Raw genomic sequence first — 20,281 nt, forward strand, 5'->3', positions numbered from 1 at the left:
TCCTGTGTTCCTAGCATAGACTCAGAAGCTAGAATTTCCTTGTTGCAACCTTCATGAGGCTAAATTAATATTTTGTTTAAATACAATTGTAAAGTTAATTATTTTCTATCATTTGTGCGGTTTACGAACATACGAATTAAGAGCAGGAGTAGGCCATTCGGCCCCTCGAGCCTGCTCTGCCATTTGATAAGACCATGGCTGATCGGATTGTGACCTCAACCCTACTTTCCCGTCTACCCACTATAACCTTTGACTCCCTTGTTAATCAGGAATCTATCGAACTCAGCCTTAAAAATATTCACTGACCCTGCCTCTACCGCTCTCTGGGGAAGGGAGTTCCACAGACTCACGACCCTCAGAGAAAAGATTTCTCCTCATCTCCGTCTTAAATGGGAGACCCTTTGTTTTTAAACTGTGGCCCCTAGTTCTAGTCTCTCCCACAAGGGGAAACATCCTCTCAGTATCTACCCCTTCTAGTCCCCTCAGGATCTTTATATGTTTCAATAAAATCACCTCTCATTCTTCTAAACTCCAGTGTATACAGGCCCAACTTGTCCAACCTTTCCTCATAAGATAACCCCCTCATCCCAGGAATCAGTCGAGTGAACCTTCTCTGAACCGCCTCCAAAGCAATTATGTCCTTTCTTAAATAAGGAGACCAAAACTGCACACAGTATTCTCGATGTGGTCTCACCAATGCCCTGTACAACTGTGGCAAAACATCTCTACTTTTATATTCCATTCCCCTTGCAATAAATGACAACATTCCATTTACCTTCCTAATCACTTGCTGAACCTGCATACTAACTTTTTGTGATTCATGTACTAGGACACCCAGATCCCTCTGTACCTCAGAGTGCTGCAGCCTCTCTCCAGTTAAATAATATACTGCTTTTCTATTCTTCCTGCCAAAGTGGAGGAATAGAAAAGCCTTTTGATTAAGACACTTTATTGATTTGGGGTAAGGTCGAGTTCAGAACCAGTAAGAGATTTGTAGGACTGATTTTGCTTTTTGTGGCACAACAGAAATAAACCTTGTGTAATGACAGGTTATGGACAGAGTTTACAGGTCATTGCTCTGCTTTGGTTCCTCATTCATTGATAACCGGGAAGTTGATATCTATTAATCCTGTCATCATTTCCTTCCTTGGGGGGAAAAGGTATGTAGGTGGAGTATGTTTTGTTCAAAGTACTCTAGAGAATTATGCACTCACCAGATGTTTATGACATTTTTAAAGAAAAGACAAAAATAATCTGGAAATAAAAATCTGGTCTCAGTAAAAGTGTCTGTGAAGCTGTCGGATTGCCGTAAAAACCCAACTGGTTCACTAATGTCGTTCCTTTAGGGAAGGAAACCTGCCGTGCTTACCCGTCCTGGGCCTATATGTGACTCCAGTCCCACACCAATGTGATTGACTCTTAACTGCCCTCTGAAGTGGCCTTGCAAGCCCCTCAGTTGTATATAAAAAAACACTACAAAGAATGGACTGCAGCTGTTCAAGTAGACAGCCCACCTCCACCTTCTCTGGAGAGCCACAAGACCATAAGAGATAGGAGCAGGAGTAGGCCATTCGGCCCCTGGAGCCTGCTCCGCCATTTAATGAGATCATGGCTGATCTGATTTTTACCTCAACTCCACTTTCCCGCCTTTTCCCCCATATCCTTTGTCTCCCTTGCTGATCAAAAATTTGTCTAACTCAGCCTTGAATGTATTCAATAACTCAGCCTCTACAGCTTTTTGGGGTAAAGAATTCCAAAGATTCATGACCCTCTGGGAGAAGAAATTCCTCCTCATTTCCGTCTTAAACAGGCAACCCCTTATTCTGAGACTATGCCCCCTAGCTACCCCCACATCCCTCTCTGCTCTGGTGAATACCGTTCTCATTTTTCAATCTTTATCGTGGCCATGTTTGACCCGTCTAGCGGACGGACAGTGTGTCCTGTAATACCTGTTAATGCAACAGCATCAAGTGATGCCTAGTTGTTGGTCACACTGCAGGATCACTACAGCGGCATCTGAACAAATCTGTAAAAGCTGAGTTTTATAAAGAGGAGATGGATTGTTTACAGGGTCACTTAAAGCAGCAGGCTGCAAGTAGGAAGGGAGGAGAAGGCCTTGCAGTGTGAAGAACTCTGTCCAATCGGTTGGAAGGTTTTAAGAAGAGCCGTTTGAAATTTGAGTCATTTTGTGCCCGTGTAGAGACCGTACCAGTTTGGTTTTCTACCAATCGGTCAACAGATGTCAACTGCAGATCATCGATGAGTGAGAAAGAAAGAGCTTGCATTTATATAGCGCCTTTCAGGACCTCCGGGCGTCCCAAAGCGTTTTACAGCTGATGAAGTATTTGTGAGGTGTAGCCTGAAGTGTACGTAGTTATAATGGAGGAAACGCGGCAGCTAATTTGCACACAGCAAGATCCCACAAACAGCAATGAGATAAATGACCAGATCATCTGTTTTTTAGCGATGTTGGTTGAGGGATTAATATTGGCCCAGGACACTGGGGGAGAACTCCCCTGCTCTTCTTCGAAATTTGCGGACAACACCAAATTGGGGGATGCAGTTAATACTAAGGAAGAATGCATCAAAGTACAAGAGGATGTCATTAAACTGCAGAATGGGCGTGTAATTGGCAAATGAATTTCAGTATAGATAAGTGTGAGGTGGTGCATTTTGGTAGGAAGAATAAGGAGGCCGCACACTGCTTGGATAATAAGGGAGAGAGGACCAAAGGGATTCAGGGGTAGCGATGTAAAAATCATTAAAAGTAGCGATGCAGGTCAATCAGGCCATAAAAAAGGCAAATCAAGCACCGGGGTTCATTTCTAGAGGGAAAGAATTGAAAAGCAAAAGCTATGTTAAACTTGTATAGAATCTTGGTTAGACCACACTTGGAGTACTGTGAACAGTTCTGGTCTCCAGATTATAAAAAGGATGAAAGGCATTGGAGAAGGTGCAAAAAAGATTTACAAGGATGATACCAGCACTAAGATGATATCCTTATCAGGAAAGGCTGAACAGGCTGGGGCTCTTTTCTCTAGAAAAGAGAAGGCTGAGGGGTGACCTGATAGAGGTCTTTAAGATAATGAAAGGGTTTGATCGGGTAGACGTAGAGAAAATGTCTCCACTCGTGGAGGAGCCCAAAACTAGAGGTCATAAATATAAGATAGTCGCTAATAAATCCAATAGGGAATTCAGGAGAAACTTCTTTACCCAGAGAGTGGTGAGAATGTGGAACTCACTACCGCAAGGAGTAGTTGAGGCGAATAGTGTAGATGCATTTAAGGGGAAGCTCGATAAACACATGAGGGAGAAAGGAATAGAAGGATATGCTGATAGGGTGAGATGAAGTAGGGTGGGAGGAGGCTCGTGCGGAGCATAACCACTGGCATAGACCATCTGGGGCGAATGGCCTGTTTCTGTGCTGTAGTTTCAATGTAACTCGATGAAATAATACCGTGGGATCTCTTGCATCCACCTGAGAGGGCAGATGGGGCTTTGGTTTAACGTCTCATCCGAAAGACGGCACCTCCGACAGTGCAGCACTCCCTCAGGACTGCACCGGGAATGTCGGCCTGGATTTTGTTCCCAAGTTGCAGATGACACAAAACTTGGAAGTATAGTGAACAGTGAGGAGGATAGTGATAGACTTCAAGAGGATATAGACAGGCTGGTGGCATGGGCGGACACGTGGCAGATGAAATTTAATGCAGAAAAATGCGAGGTGATACATTTCGGTGGAAAAAATGAGGAGAGGCAATATAAACTAGAGGGCACAAATCTAAATGGGGTAAAGGAACAGGGAGACCTGGGGGTATATGTACAAAATCGTTGAAGATAGCAGGGCAGGTTGAGAAAGCGGTTAAAAAAGCAAACGGGGTCCTGGGCTTTATAAATAGACATGATGTGGAGATGCCGGTGATGGACTGGGGTGGACAAATGTAAGGAATCTTACAACACCAGGTTATAGTCTAACAGTTTTATTTGAAAATAACAAGCTTTCGGAGGCTTTCTGTAAGATTCCTTACGTTTATAAATAGAGGCATAGAATACCAAAGCAAGGAAGTCATGATGAACCTTTATAAAACACTGATTCAGCTACAACTGGAGTATTGTGTCCAGTTCTGGGCACCGCACTTTAGGAAAGATGTGAAGGCCTTAGAAAGGGTGCAGAAGAGATTTACTAGAATGATTCCAGGGATGAGGGACTTCAGTTACTTGGATAGACTGGAGAAGCTGGGGTTGTTCTCCTTGGAACACAGAAGGTTGCGAGGAGATTTGATCGAGGTATTCAAAATCATGAAGGGTCTAGACAGAGTAGATAGAGAGAAACTGTTCCCATTGGCGGAAGTGTCAAGAACCAGAGGGCATAGATTTAAGGTAATTGGCAAAAGAAACAAAGGTGACATGAGGGAAAACTTTTTTACGCAGCGAGTGATTAGGATCTGGAATGCACTGCCCGAGGGGGTGGTGGAGACAGATTCAATCATGGCCTTCAAAAGGGAACTGGATAAGTGCTTGAAAGGAAAAAAATTTGCAGGGTTACGGGGATAGGGCGGGGGGAGTGGGACGAGCTGGATTGATTTTGCATAGAGCCAGTGCGGACTCGATGGGCCGAATGGCCTCCATCTGTGCTGTAACCTTTCTATGATTCTAAGGGCTCAATTTTCAAAGTAAAAAAACGGGTGGGTTGGGGGCATTGAAAGTTGCCACCATATCAGACCTGCCTTCAACCCGCCCATTTTTGGTTTTCACCAGGGCGGGTCGAGGGGCGGGCGACCAACCAGCTCTCGAGGCGGGGTCGGGCCTTAAAGCCTTTCAAAGAGGATTTCAACCCGGGGTGGGGGGGCCGGGATTCCCGGGCCTTCTGTTTTACGCCTCGTGAAAGGAGGTGAGAAGGCCCGAGACTAACAGGTCGGTGCCTAGAAAGGCACAGCTTGTGGGCCCGGAGGAGCAGCAGTGCTTACGGCAGGCCCAACAAGCCGAGCTGCACCGATCCCCCCCCAACAATCGCGGATCCTGACCCCCCGACCTCGATTTTCCCCCCCCCCCCCCCCACTCCGATCCTCTGATCCCCTCCCCCTCCCCCCAACGATCGCGGACCCCCACGATGACCCTCGATCCTGACATCCCCCACCAGAGACTGACCCCTATTCCCACCCCCCATGACTTGCGACCCCTGTGCCCACCCATGCCTCCCACGCCCTCCTCCCCCCAAATCCATACCAACAAAGACTTACCTGCAGACTTACCTGAACACGACCTCTCCACGACTGGCCTGCCGTCCGACTGAGACCAGACTGTCGATCAGCCGCTCAGTCAGACGGGAAACCGACAAAAAAAAAGTCGTCCTTACGGCAAAATGGTGCGGACGTCCAGGAATCCCGTACTAATGGGGTCAATTTGACCCCCCCTGCCCCCTTCCCGACTCCATTTTAAAATTGAGCCCTAAGTCTCCGGAGTGGGACTTGAACCCACGACCTTCTGACTCAGGCGAGAGTGCGACCCACTGAGTCATGGAAACTAAGTGAGCATTTAGGAACTGTACAAATCTACCTGGATTCTAGAACTGGAGGCTCTGGATTCAGAACAACTTAGTACTGTTGAAATGTGCATTGTCCTGTATTTTTCTGCTGTTCTGGACCAGGAAGGATGCCTGTGTGTATCACTGGTAGGAACTAGCATTACTGACCAGCACTTGACTGAGTTTGAGATCAGAACAGTGTGTATCTTGGTCAGGAGAGTTCAAAATTATTTTCCTCTGCTTAACTCTCCCCACTTCCCTCACCTTAAAAAAAAAACACTTTGCATCATAGAAGTTTACAGCCCCCTTCCGTGCTGTGTCACTCTATGATTCTAAGAGGAGGCCATTTGGCCCATCATGTCTATGACACATCATGTCAGGTCTTTTACTTGAGCAATTCAAAATTAATTCTCCGTGAATATAACCAGGCTGTTCTCAAGGGGTAACTAGGGATGGGTAATAAATACCAGCCCTGCAACGCCCTCGTACCAAAGAACAGATTTAAAAAAAAATTTGGTGCAAATCCTGGAACTTCCAATAAGCTGATGGACAGCAGTTTTTGCTACAGAAATGCAGACCATAAGTTGGATGATGTGCTCATTTTCAGCGCAAATGTGAGGCTTTATGAGAGAATATAAAATACCCGACAGGTTATTGTGTTCTGCTTAATGACAAAGAGGTGGGAAATTCCATCCACGAGATTCAGCACTTGTTTTTGTTTTTGTTTTGAAACAGAGCGTGGAAGTGGGAGTGGGAGTGGGAGTGGGAGGACATGCTCGTCTTTCTCGTCCCATCACAGTAACTCTGCCACTTCCCTGAGCAGCTCGCAAGCACCAGCCACGAAAGCAACGAGAGCCCTGCGGAGGCAGTCAAAAAACCTGGTAACGTATCGCCTTTAATAGCCGGAGGGCATGTCGGAAAGGAAACTCCGAGGCGCAGTCAACATTTTAAAATTTCCTTTTGAGAAACAGTGCTCCTTTTGTTCGCTGACCCCCGCACGAGTTCAAAAATGTCCAAATTGTACATAGACTTTTACAGCACAGAAACAGGCCATTCGGCCCAACTGGTCTGTGCCGGTGTTTATGCTCTGCATGAGCCTCCTCCCTCCCTACTTCATCTCACCTTATCAGCATATCCTTCTATTCCTTTCTCCCTCATGTGTTTATCGAGCTTCCCCTTAAACGTATCTACACTATTCGCCTCAACTACTCCTTGTGGGAGTGAGTTCCACATTCTCACCACTCTCTGGGTAAAGAAGTTCCTCTGAAATTCCCTATTGGATTTATTAGTGACTATCTTATATTTATGGCCCCTAGTTCTGGTCTCCCCCACAAGTGGAAACATCTTCTCCACATCCACCCTATCAAACCCTTTCATTATCTTAAAGACCTCTATCAGGTCACCCCTCAGCCTTCTCTTTTCTAAAGAAAAGAGCCCCAGCCTGTTCAGTCTTTCCTGATAGGTATAACATTTCAGTTCTGGTATCATCCTTGTGAATCTTTTTTGCACCTTCTCCAGTGCCTCTACATCCTTTCTATAATCTGGTGACCAGAACTGTTCACAATACTCCTAGTGTGGTCCAACCAAGGTTCGATACAAGTTTAACATAACGTCCCAGCTTAGTTTTGCTCGGCCTCCCTCACTGCCGGGCCTCTGTGCGATGTCATGTACAGGAAGTGTCGCCCTTAGTCCCAGAGTATCCCTACTGTAAATAATGAGGGGCCCTGAGAGTCTGGGCCCGTGCACCCCGAGGCTATTGTGGGGGAGGGGTGGGGGGCCGTGCACCCCGAGGCTATCATGGGGGGGGGGCGGGGGGCGTGCACCCCGAGGCTGTCGCGTGGGGGGGGGGGGAATGTGTACTCCGAGACTGTCGAGTGGGTGGGGGGGGTGCACCCCGAGACTGTCGCGGGGGGGGGGGGGGGGGGCGGTGCACCCCGAGGCTGTCGCGGTGGGGGGGGCAGGGGGTGTGCACCCCGAGGCTGTCGCGTGGGGGGGGGGGGGGCGGTGCACCCCGAGGCTGTCGCGTGGGGGGGGGGGGAATGTGTACTCCGAGACTGTCGAGTGGGTGGGGGGGGTGCACCCCGAGACTGTCGCGGGGGGGGGGGGGGGGGGGGCGGTGCACCCCGAGGCTGTCGCGGTGGGGGGGGCAGGGGGTGTGCACCCCGAGGCTGTCGCGGGGGAGGGGGGGCGGTGCACCCCGAGGCTGTCGCGGGGGAGGGGGGGCGGTGCACCCCGAGACTGTCGCGGGGGAGGGGGGGCGGTGCACCCCGAGGCTGTCGCGGGGGAGGGGGGGCGGTGCACCCCGAGACTGTCGCGGGGGAGGGGGGGTGCACCCCGAGGCTATCGCGGGGGAGGGGCGGTGCACCCCGAGGCTGTCGCGGGGGAGGGGGGGCGGTGCACCCCGAGGCTGTCGCGGGGGAGGGGGGGCGGTGCACCCCGAGGCTGTCGCGGGGGAGGGGGGGTGCACCCCGAGACTGTCGCGGGGGAGGGGGGGTGCACCCCGAGACTCGCGGGGGGGGGGTGGGCGCACCCCGGGGCTGTCGTGGGGGGGGGGGGGGGGCGCACCCCAGGGCTGTCCCGGGGTTGGGGGGGGTGTTGGGGGGCGGGGGGCCGTGCACCCCGAGGCTGTCTGGCTCAGTGAAAGGACACCTGCATAATGATAATAGCGGATTCCTGTCTAGTATCTTTATGGTGCTGATTTCAAACAGGCTTTCTCACAATCTCGTGTGTGTGGATTTGTTACCAGATTAAATCGATGGTATTTAGTATCATAGAATCATACAGCGCAGAAGGAGGCCATTCGGCCAGTCATGTCTGTGCTGGCTCTTTGAAAGGTCTATTCAATTCGTCCCACTCCCTGCTCTTTCCCCACAGCCCTGCAAATTTCTCCTTTTCAAGTATTTATCCGATTCCCTTTTGAAAGTTATTATTGAATCTGCCTCCACCGCCCTTTCAGGCAGCACATTCCAGATCATCACAACTCGCTGCGTAAAAAAAATTCTCCTCATCTCCCACCTGGTTCTTTTGTCAATTATTTTAAATATGTGATTTTTTTTCACCAGATTCACTGATATCTCTATTGATTAACGCTGGAATGTCATTAATTCAACTACTTACTTTGCACTTTCGAATCCCAGAGTACTTTTTGCAGCTAAAGTTTGAGTTTTTTTTTAACTATTTACTTTCTCAAGAGTACTTTAGTGAAATATCTGTGATTGGTTTGTGCTGAAGCGGCTTTGTATTGGGTTTTAGGACATGACTGAAAACGGGAGCCATCAGATGGTGGTGAAAGCAAAGTTTAATTTCAAGCAGAACAACGAGGACGAGCTGTCGTTTTCAAAAGGTGACATTCTTTACGTGACGAGAGTGGAAGATGGAGGATGGTGGGAAGGTTCATTTAAAGGAAGGTCGGGCTGGTTTCCGAGCAACTACGTGCGAGAGATAAAAGCAAGTGGTGAGTCGAGCAAAGCCGCTCTTCGTTCTGGCAGTTTGGAGGCTTCGATGTTTCTTAAAATCACTTCCAGTTCAGTTGTGTCTGTCCATTCAAAGAACTCTCAGTACAGGGGGTGAAAGTTCAAACTTTTGCTCAATAACTAAATTGAAGATTTTTCCCTGCATTTTTTTCACAAAATGTGATAGTTGATAAATTAAATTATAAATCTAACTGGCCCTGCTCAAAACAGGATAAGCAAGTTGTTTTTCAGACTGGAGGGAAGTATACAGTGGTGTTCCCCAGGGATCGGTATTAGGACCACTGCTTTTTTTGATATATATTAATGTCCTGGACTTGGGTATAGAGGGAATAATTTCAAAGTTTGCAGATTACACGAAACTCGGAAATGCAGTAAACAATGTGGAGGATAGTAACAGACTTCAGGAGGACAGAGACAGACTGGTGAAATGGGACATGGCAGATGAAACTTAATGCAGAGAAGTGTGAAGTGATACATTTTGGTAGGAAGAATGAGGAGAGATAAACTAAATGGGGTGCAGGAACAGAGAGACCTGGGGTTGCACAAACACAAATCTTTGAAGGTGGCAGGACAAGTTGAGAAAGCTGTTTTTAAAAAAAAACATACGGGATCCTGGGCTTTATTAATAGAGACATAGAGTACAAAAGCAAGGACATTATGCTAAACCTTTATAAAACACTGATTTGGCCACAACTGGAGTATTGTGTCCAGTTCTGGGCACCACACTTTAGGAAGGATGTTAAGGCTTTGGAGAGGGTGCAGAAGAGATTTACCAGAATGGTACCAGGGATGAGGGACTTCAGTTACGTGGAGAGACCGGAGAAGCTGGGATTGTTCTTCTTAGAGCAGAAAAGGTTAAGGGGAGATTTGATAGAGGTGTTCAAAATTATCAACTGTTTTGACAGCATGAATAAGGAGAGACTGTTTCCACTGGCAGGAGGGTCGGTAACCAGAGTACACATATTTAAGGTGATCAGCAAGAGAGCCAGAGGCGAGACGAGGAGAATTTTTTTATGCAGTGAGTTGTGATGATCTGGAATGTGCTGCCTGAAAGGGCGGTGGAAGCAGATTCAATAATAACTTTCAAAAGGGAATTGGATAAATACTTGAAGGGAAAAAATTTACCGGGCTATGAGGAAAGAGCAGGGAATGGGACTAATTGGATAGCTCTTTCAAAGAGCCGGCACAGGCACAATGGGCCGAATGGCCTCCTCCTGTGCTGTACCTACTTTGATAAGAGTAACTTTGTTCATGAAAACATTGTTCTACTATTCGTTGGCCGAAGGCACAGCTGTGAAGTCGTGCTGTCTGAAATTTCACACCTCCGCCCCTCTCCGTGCTTAGAGTCATAGAGAGTTATACAGCACGGATAGAGGTCCTTCGGCCCATCGTGTCCGCGCCGGCCATCAAGCCCTGTCTAATCTAATCCCATATTCCAGCATTTGGTCCGTAACCTTGTATGCTATGGCATTTCAAGTGCTCATCCAAATGCTTCTTGAATGTTGTGAGGGTTCCTGTCTCCACAACCCTCTCAGGCAGTGAGTTCCAGACTCCAACCACCCTCTGGGTGAAAAAGTTCTTTCTCAAATCCCCTCTAACCTCCCGCCTTTTACCTTGAATCTATGTCCCCTTGTTATCGAACCCCTCAACGAAGGGAAAAAGCTCCTTAGTATCCATCCTATCTGTGCCCCTCATAATTTTGTACACCTCAATCATGTCCCCACTCAGCCTCCTCTGCTCCAAGGAAAACAAACCCAATCTTCCCAGTCTCTCTTCATAGCTGAAGCGCTCCAGCCCTGGTAACATCCTGGTGAATCTCCTCTGCACCCTCTCCAAAGCGATCACATCCTTCCTGTAGTGTGGCGACCAGAACTGCACACAGTACTCCAGCTGTGGCCTAACCAGTGTTTTATACAGCTCCATCATAACCTCCTTGCTCTTATATTCTATGCCTCGGCTAATAAAGGCAAGTATCCCATATGCCTTCTTTACCACCTTATCTACCTGTTCCGCCGCCTTCAGGGATCTGTGAACTTGCACACCAAGATCCCTCTGACCCTCTGTCTTGCCTAGGGTCCTCCCATTCATTGTGTATTCCCTTGCCTTGTTAGTCCCTCCAAAGTGCATCACCTCACACTTTTCCGGGTTAAATTCCATTTGCCACTGTTCCGCCCATCTGACCAACCCATCTATATCGTCCTGCAGACTGAGGCTATCCTCCTCGCTATTTACCACCCTACCAATTTTTGTATCATCAGCAAACTTACTGATCATTACCTTTTACATTCATATCCAAGTCGTTAATGTAGACCACGAACAGCAAGGGACCCAGCACCGATCCCTGGTGGTACCCCACTGGCCACAGGCTTCCAGTCACAAAAACAACCTTCGACCATCACCCTCTGCCTTCTGCCACTAAGCCAGTTTTGTATCCAAAGTGCCAAGGCACCCTGGATTCCATGGGCTCGTACCTTCTGACCAGTCTCCTGTGGGGACTTTATCGAAGGCTTACTGAAATCCATGTATACCACATCCACTGCGTTACCCTCATCCACACGCCTAGTCACCCCCTCAAAAAATTCAATCAAATTAGTCAGACATGATCTTCCCTTGACAAAGCCATGTTGACTATCCCTGATTAATCCTTGCTTCTCCAAGTGGAGACTAATTTTGTCCTTCAGAATTTTTCCAATAATTTTCCTACCACTGATGTTAGGCTCACTGGCCTGTAGTTCCCCGGTTTTTCCCTACTCCCCTTCTTGAATAATGGTATTACATTAGCGGTTCTCCAGTCCTCTGGCACATCCCCTGTGGCCAGAGAGGTTCTGAATATATGTGTCAGAGCCCCCGCAATCTCCTCCTTTGCCTCACACAGTAGCCTGGGATACATTTCGTCCGGGCCTGGGATTTATCCATTTTTAGACCCCTCCGCCCCTCTTCGCGCTCCCCCCCCGCCGCCCTCTCCGCGCTTCCCCCCCCGCCGCCCCTCTCCGCGCTTCCCCCCCCCCGCCGCCCCCTCTTCGCGCTTCCCCCCCCGCCGCCCCTCTCCGCGCTTCCCCCCCGCCGCCCCTCTCCGCGCTTCCCCCCCGCCGCCCCTCTCCGCGCTTCCCCCCCGCCGCCCCTCTCCGCGCTTCCCCCCCCGCCGCCCCTCTCCGCGCTTCCCCCCCCCGCCTTCCCTCTCCGCGCTTCCCCCCCCGCCGCCCCTCTCCGCGCTTCCCCCCCCGCCTTCCCTCTCCGCGCTTCCCCCCCCCGCCTTCCCTCTCCGCGCTTCCCCCGCCGCCGCCCCTCTCCGCGCTTCCCCCCCCCGCCTTCCCTCTCCGCGCTTCCCCCCCCCCGCCGCCCCTCTCCGCGCTTCCCCCCCCGCCGCCCCTCTCCGCGCTTCCCCCCCCGCCGCCCCTCTCCGCGCTTCCCCCCCCGCCGCCCCTCTCCGCGCTTCCCCCCCGCCGCCCCTCTCCGCGCTTCCCCCCCCCCCCCGCCGCCCCTCTCCGCGCTTCCCCCCCCCCCGCCTTCCCTCTCCGCGCTTCCCCCCCGCCTTCCCTCTCCGCGCTTCCCCCCCGCCGCCCCTCTCCGCGCTTCCCCCCCCGCCGCCACCTCCTGAGTCCGAGGTGAGGGAGTGCTGTTCACTGAACCCCCGGCCGACAGAGAAAATGACTCTTCGTTCGATCTCCCCGTTGTTTATATTTTAAGACTCATTTCTGCTTCCAAATTAGGCAAATTAATTTCCTTCATTTATATTTCAGCCGTTGGCTACCAGAAGTTATGGAAGGATGGATCTACACAGTGTTATCTGTCCTGTCGAGAAATAACCAATCCATACTCTTCAGGAACGTTTTACTGGGTGGGATGGAGAGAGGGGAGAGAGAGGGGACTTTGCTGGTCCGAGACAGTGAAGTGAAAATTTTGCTTAAAGATTAGAATTCGATGCATTGATTTTTCTTTTCCAAAACCCATTTGTATTTGAAACTTTTTCCACAACCAAAGCACAAATGTCAATTATTTTGGATCGATAACGAGAAGACGGAACATATGGTTTTTGTCGAATCCCTGTTGATTCTTGGAGCAGGATTGTGCTGCCAACTGTGTCTAACGCTGCACAAGATTGACACACAGTGTGTGACATAAGGAGAGGAGGCAGCCAGTACAGGACACAAGCAGCATTTCCTTAAAAAACCCCAGATAAAGGGTTTAAAACAATTAGAAATAAGCTAAGTGTGACGGTAAAGGTGATATATTGACAACTCTCTGATACGTGTGTGTGCCCCCTATCCTCAAGTTGCTACTCACTGCACCGTGGTGTCCATAAGCGTTCACATTGAGACCTACAAATGGTTGGCTCTCAGTTGGTAGCTAACTGTGCTGTAATAGTCCGTGCAGAACATTCATCGTCCTTTGTTTCCTGCATATCTTATGAGAGAGCCATTGTCCAACCAGGGGTAATCTGTGGGGCAGCGTGCGTGAGGGATATCTGTATATCGACTTGTGCAAATGCCTCCGGTTCCGAATGGAGGGCCAGCTTTGGCTCACTGCTTTCCTCTGAATCAGAAGGTGATGGGTTCGAGCCCCAATCCTGGATTTGAACCTGTAACCTGGGTCGACACTCTCGTTTAACATCTAGTGCACTGAGACAGTAAAAGAGCAGGACAATAAGACAAAGTTTCCCTCTCCCAGACTTCCAACATTGATGATCATTTTCTTAAAATATTTCCCCTTATTTTCTCCCCTCAGTTTTCTTTCATAAAGGCGATGGCTTATGGGGGTGTAATGAACGGGGACCTGTAGCCTTCTGATAGCAGCTCACCAAAATGGCCGTTTGTGAGCTGAGATGGTGAATGTTGTGCTAAACTTGAACTCATCCAAAACTCTGCTGCCCGTACCCTAACTCGCACTAACTCCCGTTCACCCGTCACCCTTGTGCTCGCCGACCTACATTGGCCCCCTGTCCGGAAATGCCTCGATTTTAAAATTCTCATCTTGTTTCAAATCCCTCCATGGCCTCGCCCCTCCCTATCTCTGTAACCTCCTCCAGCCCTACAACCCTCCGAGATCTCTGTGCTCCTCCATTTCTCACCTCTTGCGCATCCCCGATTTCCATCGTTCCACATTGGTGGCCGTGCCTTCAGCTTCCCAGACCCTAAGCTCTGGAATTCCCTCCCTAAACCTCTCCGCCTCTCTCCTCCTTTAAAATGCTCCTTAAACCTACCTTTTTGACCAAGCTTTTGGTCACCTGTCCTAATATCTCCTTATTTGGCTTGGTGTCAAATTTTGTCTGATAATCACGACTTGGGACGTTTTACTATGTTAGAGGTGCTATATAAATGTAAGTTGTTGCTGAAATAGCAGAGAGGAATCAGACGACTTGTCAATGATTTTTTTAGTTGGTGACCCACTCTGTTATTTCAGAGCCAAAGAGAAAGAGAAAAAAAATGTTTTGTTCAAATTGTTCAGGCAGGAAGAGGCGATAAATCAGCAAAATTTGAGTGATAACGTGCTGTCACTCCTTTTAAGAATTTCCTCTTATGGTCTGAAGTTTAAAAAAAAGTCAGAAAGCATTGGCCGTCATGTTTCCTGCAGGTTTCGATGGATGAGGCAGTGAAAAACCTTCAGACCGAATTGATCAGTTTATTTTTTTAAACCGCTACGGGACTGGTGCCCACGACCTCTGACCTTTCTTAAGAAATAACTCGTGTTCTGTCAGCCGCAAGAGGTGATGTGAAATCTCCCATCGATTCCAGTGCAATGCTGTATTCTTCTGGAGAATTTTGTCCGATAGGGAGTGTTGGTATTTTTTTTGATTTCCAGCCCGTTTGCTCAGTTTGTCGCCGTTTATAAAAACTGTTATTTTGCCTTTTGCAAAATTTCATTTCAAAAACCTAAACGACTTACCAAACGTGCTGTTTGTTCGCAGATAAGCCACTTTCCCCCAAGTCTCTCAAAGGATTCGAGACGCCTTCAGTTAGCAAGAATTATTACAGTTTGGTAAGTGCCTTCTAAACTTTGCTTTTTTTAATCCTCCTTTACACTGGGAATAATCCTGTCTAATAAAATACTGCACGTGAAATAAGATTGCTTGTAATTTGATTACAAAAAGTAATAAACCTTGTTTAAAATCAGAAGTCGACCAAAGCCAATTTAAGATCCATAATTTATTATTTTTATGAATTACAATGGGCTCTTCATCGCCTGAATAAACCCCAGGGTTTGCAAAATGTGATTCTCTCCCCCCCCCCCCCACTCGTACATTCTGCATCAAAGCCCTGGCTTTAGTCTCTCTCTTCCCTCCCTTTGCCTGTTCAGCAGCAGGATCTTGACACTGCTCTCTCAGCAGGAACATTCTTAACATCTGAGAACATATGTTTTGTGCAGAACTCCCCCAACGTCTGACTTTCTACTTAATTGATATTGATGTACAATATGGCCCGTGGCCTGTTTTTAGATTCCCTCTAAAAGTGGGAAACACTAAAGTGTACATTATAATCTTCCTTTTTGAAGAAAGAAAGACTTGCTTTTATACAGCGCCTTTGACAACCCCAGAACGTCCCTAAGCACTTTACAGCCATTGACGTACTTTTGAAGAGCAGTCACTGTTGTAATGTAGGAAACGGGGCAGCCAGTTTGCACACAGCAAGATCCCACAAACAGCAATGAAATAAATGACCACGTCATTTATTTTTAGGTGTTGGTTTCAGGGATAAATATTGGCCAGGACTCCAGGGAGAACTCCCCTGCTTGTCGAATAGTGGCCGTGGGATCATTTACATCCACCTGAGAGGGCAGATGGGGCCTCGGTTTAATGTCTCATCTGAAGGACGGCGCCTCTGACAGAGCAGCACTCCCTCAGTACTGCGCTGGGAGTGTCAGCCTGGATTATGGGCTCAAGCCTCTGGAGTGGAGATTGATCCACAACCTTCTGACCCACAGGTGAGAGTGCTGCCCACTGAGCCCCGGCTGACACCTTAAGGAATTGAAAGTAAACTCAGTCGCCTCTCGGAATTGGGGAAACAAGATGTCCTACTCTGAGGGAGCCAAACTCCATCACTGCCACGAAATAGACGTTGGGATACAGTCCATTAAGTTGCCCAAGAAATGCATCTTTCCTCTTCACTTCACAAGCCTGTCACTATGGTGCACTGTCCAGGTTTAAGTGCATTTAATGCAGTGTGCTCCAGTTTTGGGTTCTCTTGCAGTGTTTCCTTGTTCGATATCTTGAAGACAGTTTCTGTCAGCAGATGACACCCAGATACATTCTGATGTCGGAAGTGCCGTCTTTCGGATGAGACATTAAACCGAGGCCCCGTCTGCCCCCTCAGGTGGATGTAAAAGATCCCACGGCCACTATTCGAAGAAGAGCAGGGGAGTTCTCCCCTGTGTCCTGGGCCAAAAGTTATCCCTCAACCAACATCACTAAAAACAGATTATCTGGACAATATCACATTGCTGTTTGTGGGATCTTGCTGTGCTCAAATTGGCTGCCACGTTTCCTGCACTACAACAGTGACTACACTTCAAAAAATACTTCATTGGCTGTAAAGCGTTCTGGAACGTCCTGAGTCTGTCTTCCGTACCCACATGATTTTCTTTCTTGAACTGTCCAGAGTTACGTTGTTGGAATTTCTGTGGGATTCCTATTATATTTTCCATCTATTCTATCGACCTGAAATACTGCCCACAGACCAGAGATTTAATGGGTTAAAACAGTCACCTGAATTTGTTTGCGAGATCAGCTGGCCTTGTAAGATATAGTGAATTAGGCGAATACTAGAATAGCAGACAAGTATGATTAATAATGAACAGCTCTCCTGAGCTCTCCTCAGCTATCCTACTGTATTGGTTCCGCGCCCATGAGGACGGCCTCAGCCGGGATCTTGGGTTCATGTCACGCTACATGTAACCCCACCAGCATTCTCTGTCTTTCTCTTCCTTTCGGATGTTTCTCTCCCTCTCTCTCTGTGTCTTTTGTTCTGGCCATTTGTATATTCGGTGGTCCTGTAGGTAACATCTCTCTGTCTGAACACTTTGATTGCCTTGACAACGGGCAGTTGGAAAGATTATCTGCAATCACCAGGTATTGTTCTCTGACTATAAATGCGAAACGTTCAAGGAGTCCCACTCACTCACCTGACGAAGGAGATAATCTCCAAAAGCTTGTGATTTTCAAATAAAACTGTTGGTCTATAACCTGGTGTTGTAAGATTCTTTACTACTGCATTAGGAAGAGTCTCTGAATGAAAACAGGGAAAATTTCTAAATGCGCCACTAGCAGTCCGGAATCCTAGTTCCCTCGGTAACAGATTGTCATCTCGAACTTTAATCTTCAGGTGGGGCGTCTAAGCCACACGTTCATGCCTGAATACCCCTTCCGCAGATGGATCCGGTTTTTATCTGCATACATTTGAAGGAGAGCAAATGAATTTTAAAAATATTACCAAACAAAATCTATAACGTAATAAAGTTCCGCAGCGTTGGAACTCTCCACAGGCACTTTTCCCCCCACACCTGCTTAAACATGGCAGCCTCAAGCAAAATAGATTTGCGCCTGACGTTGCACAGTCGGGGATGGGATTTAGGGTAAGTATGGATTCCCTTCACCGGGGAGATGGACGGGTTCCTGAGAACATTTCCAGTTACTGATGGTAGGGGAGGGGGTAACTGGAATTAGAATCGTAGAAACTTACAGCACAGAAGGTGGCCATTCGGCCCATTGTGCCTGTGCCGGCTCTTTGAAAGAGCTATCCAATTAGTCCCACTCCCCTGCTCTTTCCCCATAGCCCTGCAAATTTTTCTTTTTTAAGTATTTATCCAATTCACTTTTGAAAGTTATTATTGAATCTGCTTCCACCGCCCTTTCAGGCAGCGCATTCCAGATCACAACAACTCGCTGTGTTTAAAAAAAAAAATTCTCCTCCTCTCCCGTCTGGTTCTTTTGCCAATACTGATTATTGTCCATTACTGACATCGTTTACTGCAGCCTCCTGGAGATTGTTCGATCGCCTTTGGTGGGGGTGGAGGGGTTGGCGAGGAATTCCCCCGTGTTTTGCTAGATCGGTTCTTTGCCCCTCCCAGGAGATTGCCTGAGCCGGGGGGATGGTAGATGGTGCCTGGAGGCTGCACCATAACACGATTTTAAAATTCTCACCCTTGTTTTCAACAGTTCCTGTTTTCGAATTAGATGGCACAGGCACGATGGGCCGAATGGCCACCTTCTGTGCTATATGATTTTAGGTGGCCTCCCCCACCTTTGGCAAGACAGCATCGTTCGTGCATTTCTCTTTTCAATATCAGGAGAGACGCTGCTGCGCCAGCTTATTCTGCGAGACACTCTTCCAGTATCTGGTCCCTGGCACAAGTTCACATTTATCTTCCCCTCCTCACAGCGAAATAATGGAGGCTCCCAACTGGGCTGGTTTGGGTTCTGTGTCCTACTTTAGGCATGAGGCTGCCCACCTTCTGTATTGGGAGATTTTATATTTTTCTAGTTATTTTTTTTAAAAAATTGGTCGTTACATGAGAAGGCCTAATTTCCTGTGGATTGGCCCAGCAGCTGGTTACTGAATGAAATCATCATGTTAGAGACAAGGTAACTGAGTTTGGCAGTCACCTTATCAGTAGCAGAATGTCATGCTGAGTTCACTTGCTGTTTGTGTGTTTAAATCTGTGGATATTTTTAGAACAGCTTACAGACTTCTAGTGTCCCTTAGCGAGTCTTTGAAGCAATAGTACAGGTTTTTAAAATAAAACTTCACTTCTACACCCAGGCTGACTTTTGTTTCTATCGGGGAGGGTGGGGGGATGGAATATTCCAGAACCTCACTGATCGTGTAGAAGGGCAGCAGTCTCTCCTCTGCTTTCCCCCCCCACTGTGGGGTCACCCTCCCCAGTGCCAGGGCTGCTAAGTGATCACATTTAGGGCTTGTCAGGGGCCAAGTTGGCCACTGCAGATACTTAAACCCGATCTCTCTCTGTGCTGTCAGCTTTATAGAGGAGAAACTACTGCTTAAAATTAGAGCGTGTCAGATTGCAGCAACATTCAATAAATGCACTCACTCGATTAGTGGCATGACATTTTACAATTACATCGGACACAGTTGCAGGGATTTTGAACATGAAATCAACCTTCCTGTTCTTTTTTCCACCATGTGTTACGATTCATTCCTTTTTATTGCTGTTTTAAAAGAGCAAGAAATGTATTCTTGTTACAGGGAACATTAACAGTTGGGGAACTAGCATCAGCACTGGCTGTGATGGGCTGAATAGTCTCCTTCTGTGCTGTAATTTCTGTGACACCAAATACTGTTAACCTGCAAGGACGGCCCTAAAAATTCCAAACGGTTATTGCACAAGTGGACTGCACGATATTTTGTACAACCTGTTTCTCTCGGAGACTAAACATTATGCTTTGTTTTGGGGAGAGGGAGGAGAGGGAGATTTATTTGTGACATTTACAGGGCTATGGGGCAAGAGCAGGGGAGTGGGACTAACTGGATAGCTCTTTCAAAGAGCCGGCACAGGCACGATGGGCCGAATGGCCGCCTCCTGTGCTGTGTGATTCTATCAAATATTTAATTAGATTTATACGAGATTCCACCTTATTTGGACGTGCTGATTGCTTAAAACAAAGCAGAATATAAATAGCTTGGGTGAATATTACATCAATTACCTCCATTTCTGGACAGCAACAATACATGAACAGGCCCGAAACCTTTATTCTAAAAGGTAGTGTGCATGATAAGTGACTTAAAACCTTTTACGTTTTGTTTGTATTTGAAAATGAAATTAACGTAGATCTTTAGATTGTGCTTGCATTGCTGCAGTAAACATTTTTAAAATGTTTCTTCTCAAAGGTTATACAGAATATTTTGGACAATGAACGAGATTATGCAAAGGAGCTGCAGATCCTGCTCAGCACGTACCTGCGGTCATTGCAGGCTAACGACAAGTTAGTATTCTAACCCGTATCCTAACTCGCACCAAGTCCCGTTCACCCATCACCCCCGTGGCTCGCTGACCGACATTGGCTCCCGGTCTGCAAACAACTCGATTTTTAAAGTTCTTATCCTTGTTTTCAAATCCCTGCACAGCCTCGCCCCTCCCTATCTCTGTAACCTCCTCCAGCCCTCCAAGATCTCTGCGCTCCTCTAACTGGCCTTGCGCAGCCCCCATTTCCATCACTCCACCATTGGCGGCCGTGCCTTCAGCCGTCTGGGCCCTGAGCTCTGGAATTCCCTCCCTAAACCTCTCCGCCTCTCCCTCCTCCTTTAAGTCGCTCCTTAAAACCTACCTCTTTGAC

At 48.0% G+C, this 20,281-nt stretch overlaps 1 protein-coding gene across 4 annotated transcripts in view; it reads left to right on the forward strand.

The window, feature by feature from the left end:
• arhgef6 (Rac/Cdc42 guanine nucleotide exchange factor (GEF) 6) overlaps window positions 1–20,281 on the forward strand; it is a 163,451-nt gene that overhangs the window by 86,312 nt on the left and 56,858 nt on the right. For all 4 annotated transcript variants that reach the window (XM_067997332.1, XM_067997333.1, XM_067997335.1 and 1 more), the window contains exons 4-7: window positions 6,260–6,405; window positions 8,777–8,978; window positions 14,903–14,973; window positions 19,836–19,930. In XM_067997332.1, the coding sequence (XP_067853433.1) occupies window positions 6,260–6,405; window positions 8,777–8,978; window positions 14,903–14,973; window positions 19,836–19,930 (514 nt within the window). The remainder of the gene's footprint in view (window positions 1–6,259; window positions 6,406–8,776; window positions 8,979–14,902; window positions 14,974–19,835; window positions 19,931–20,281) is intronic.

This window comes from Heptranchias perlo, chromosome 15 (genome assembly GCF_035084215.1).
Source record: "Heptranchias perlo isolate sHepPer1 chromosome 15, sHepPer1.hap1, whole genome shotgun sequence".
In the NCBI taxonomy this organism is placed as follows: domain Eukaryota; kingdom Metazoa; phylum Chordata; class Chondrichthyes; order Hexanchiformes; family Hexanchidae; genus Heptranchias; species Heptranchias perlo.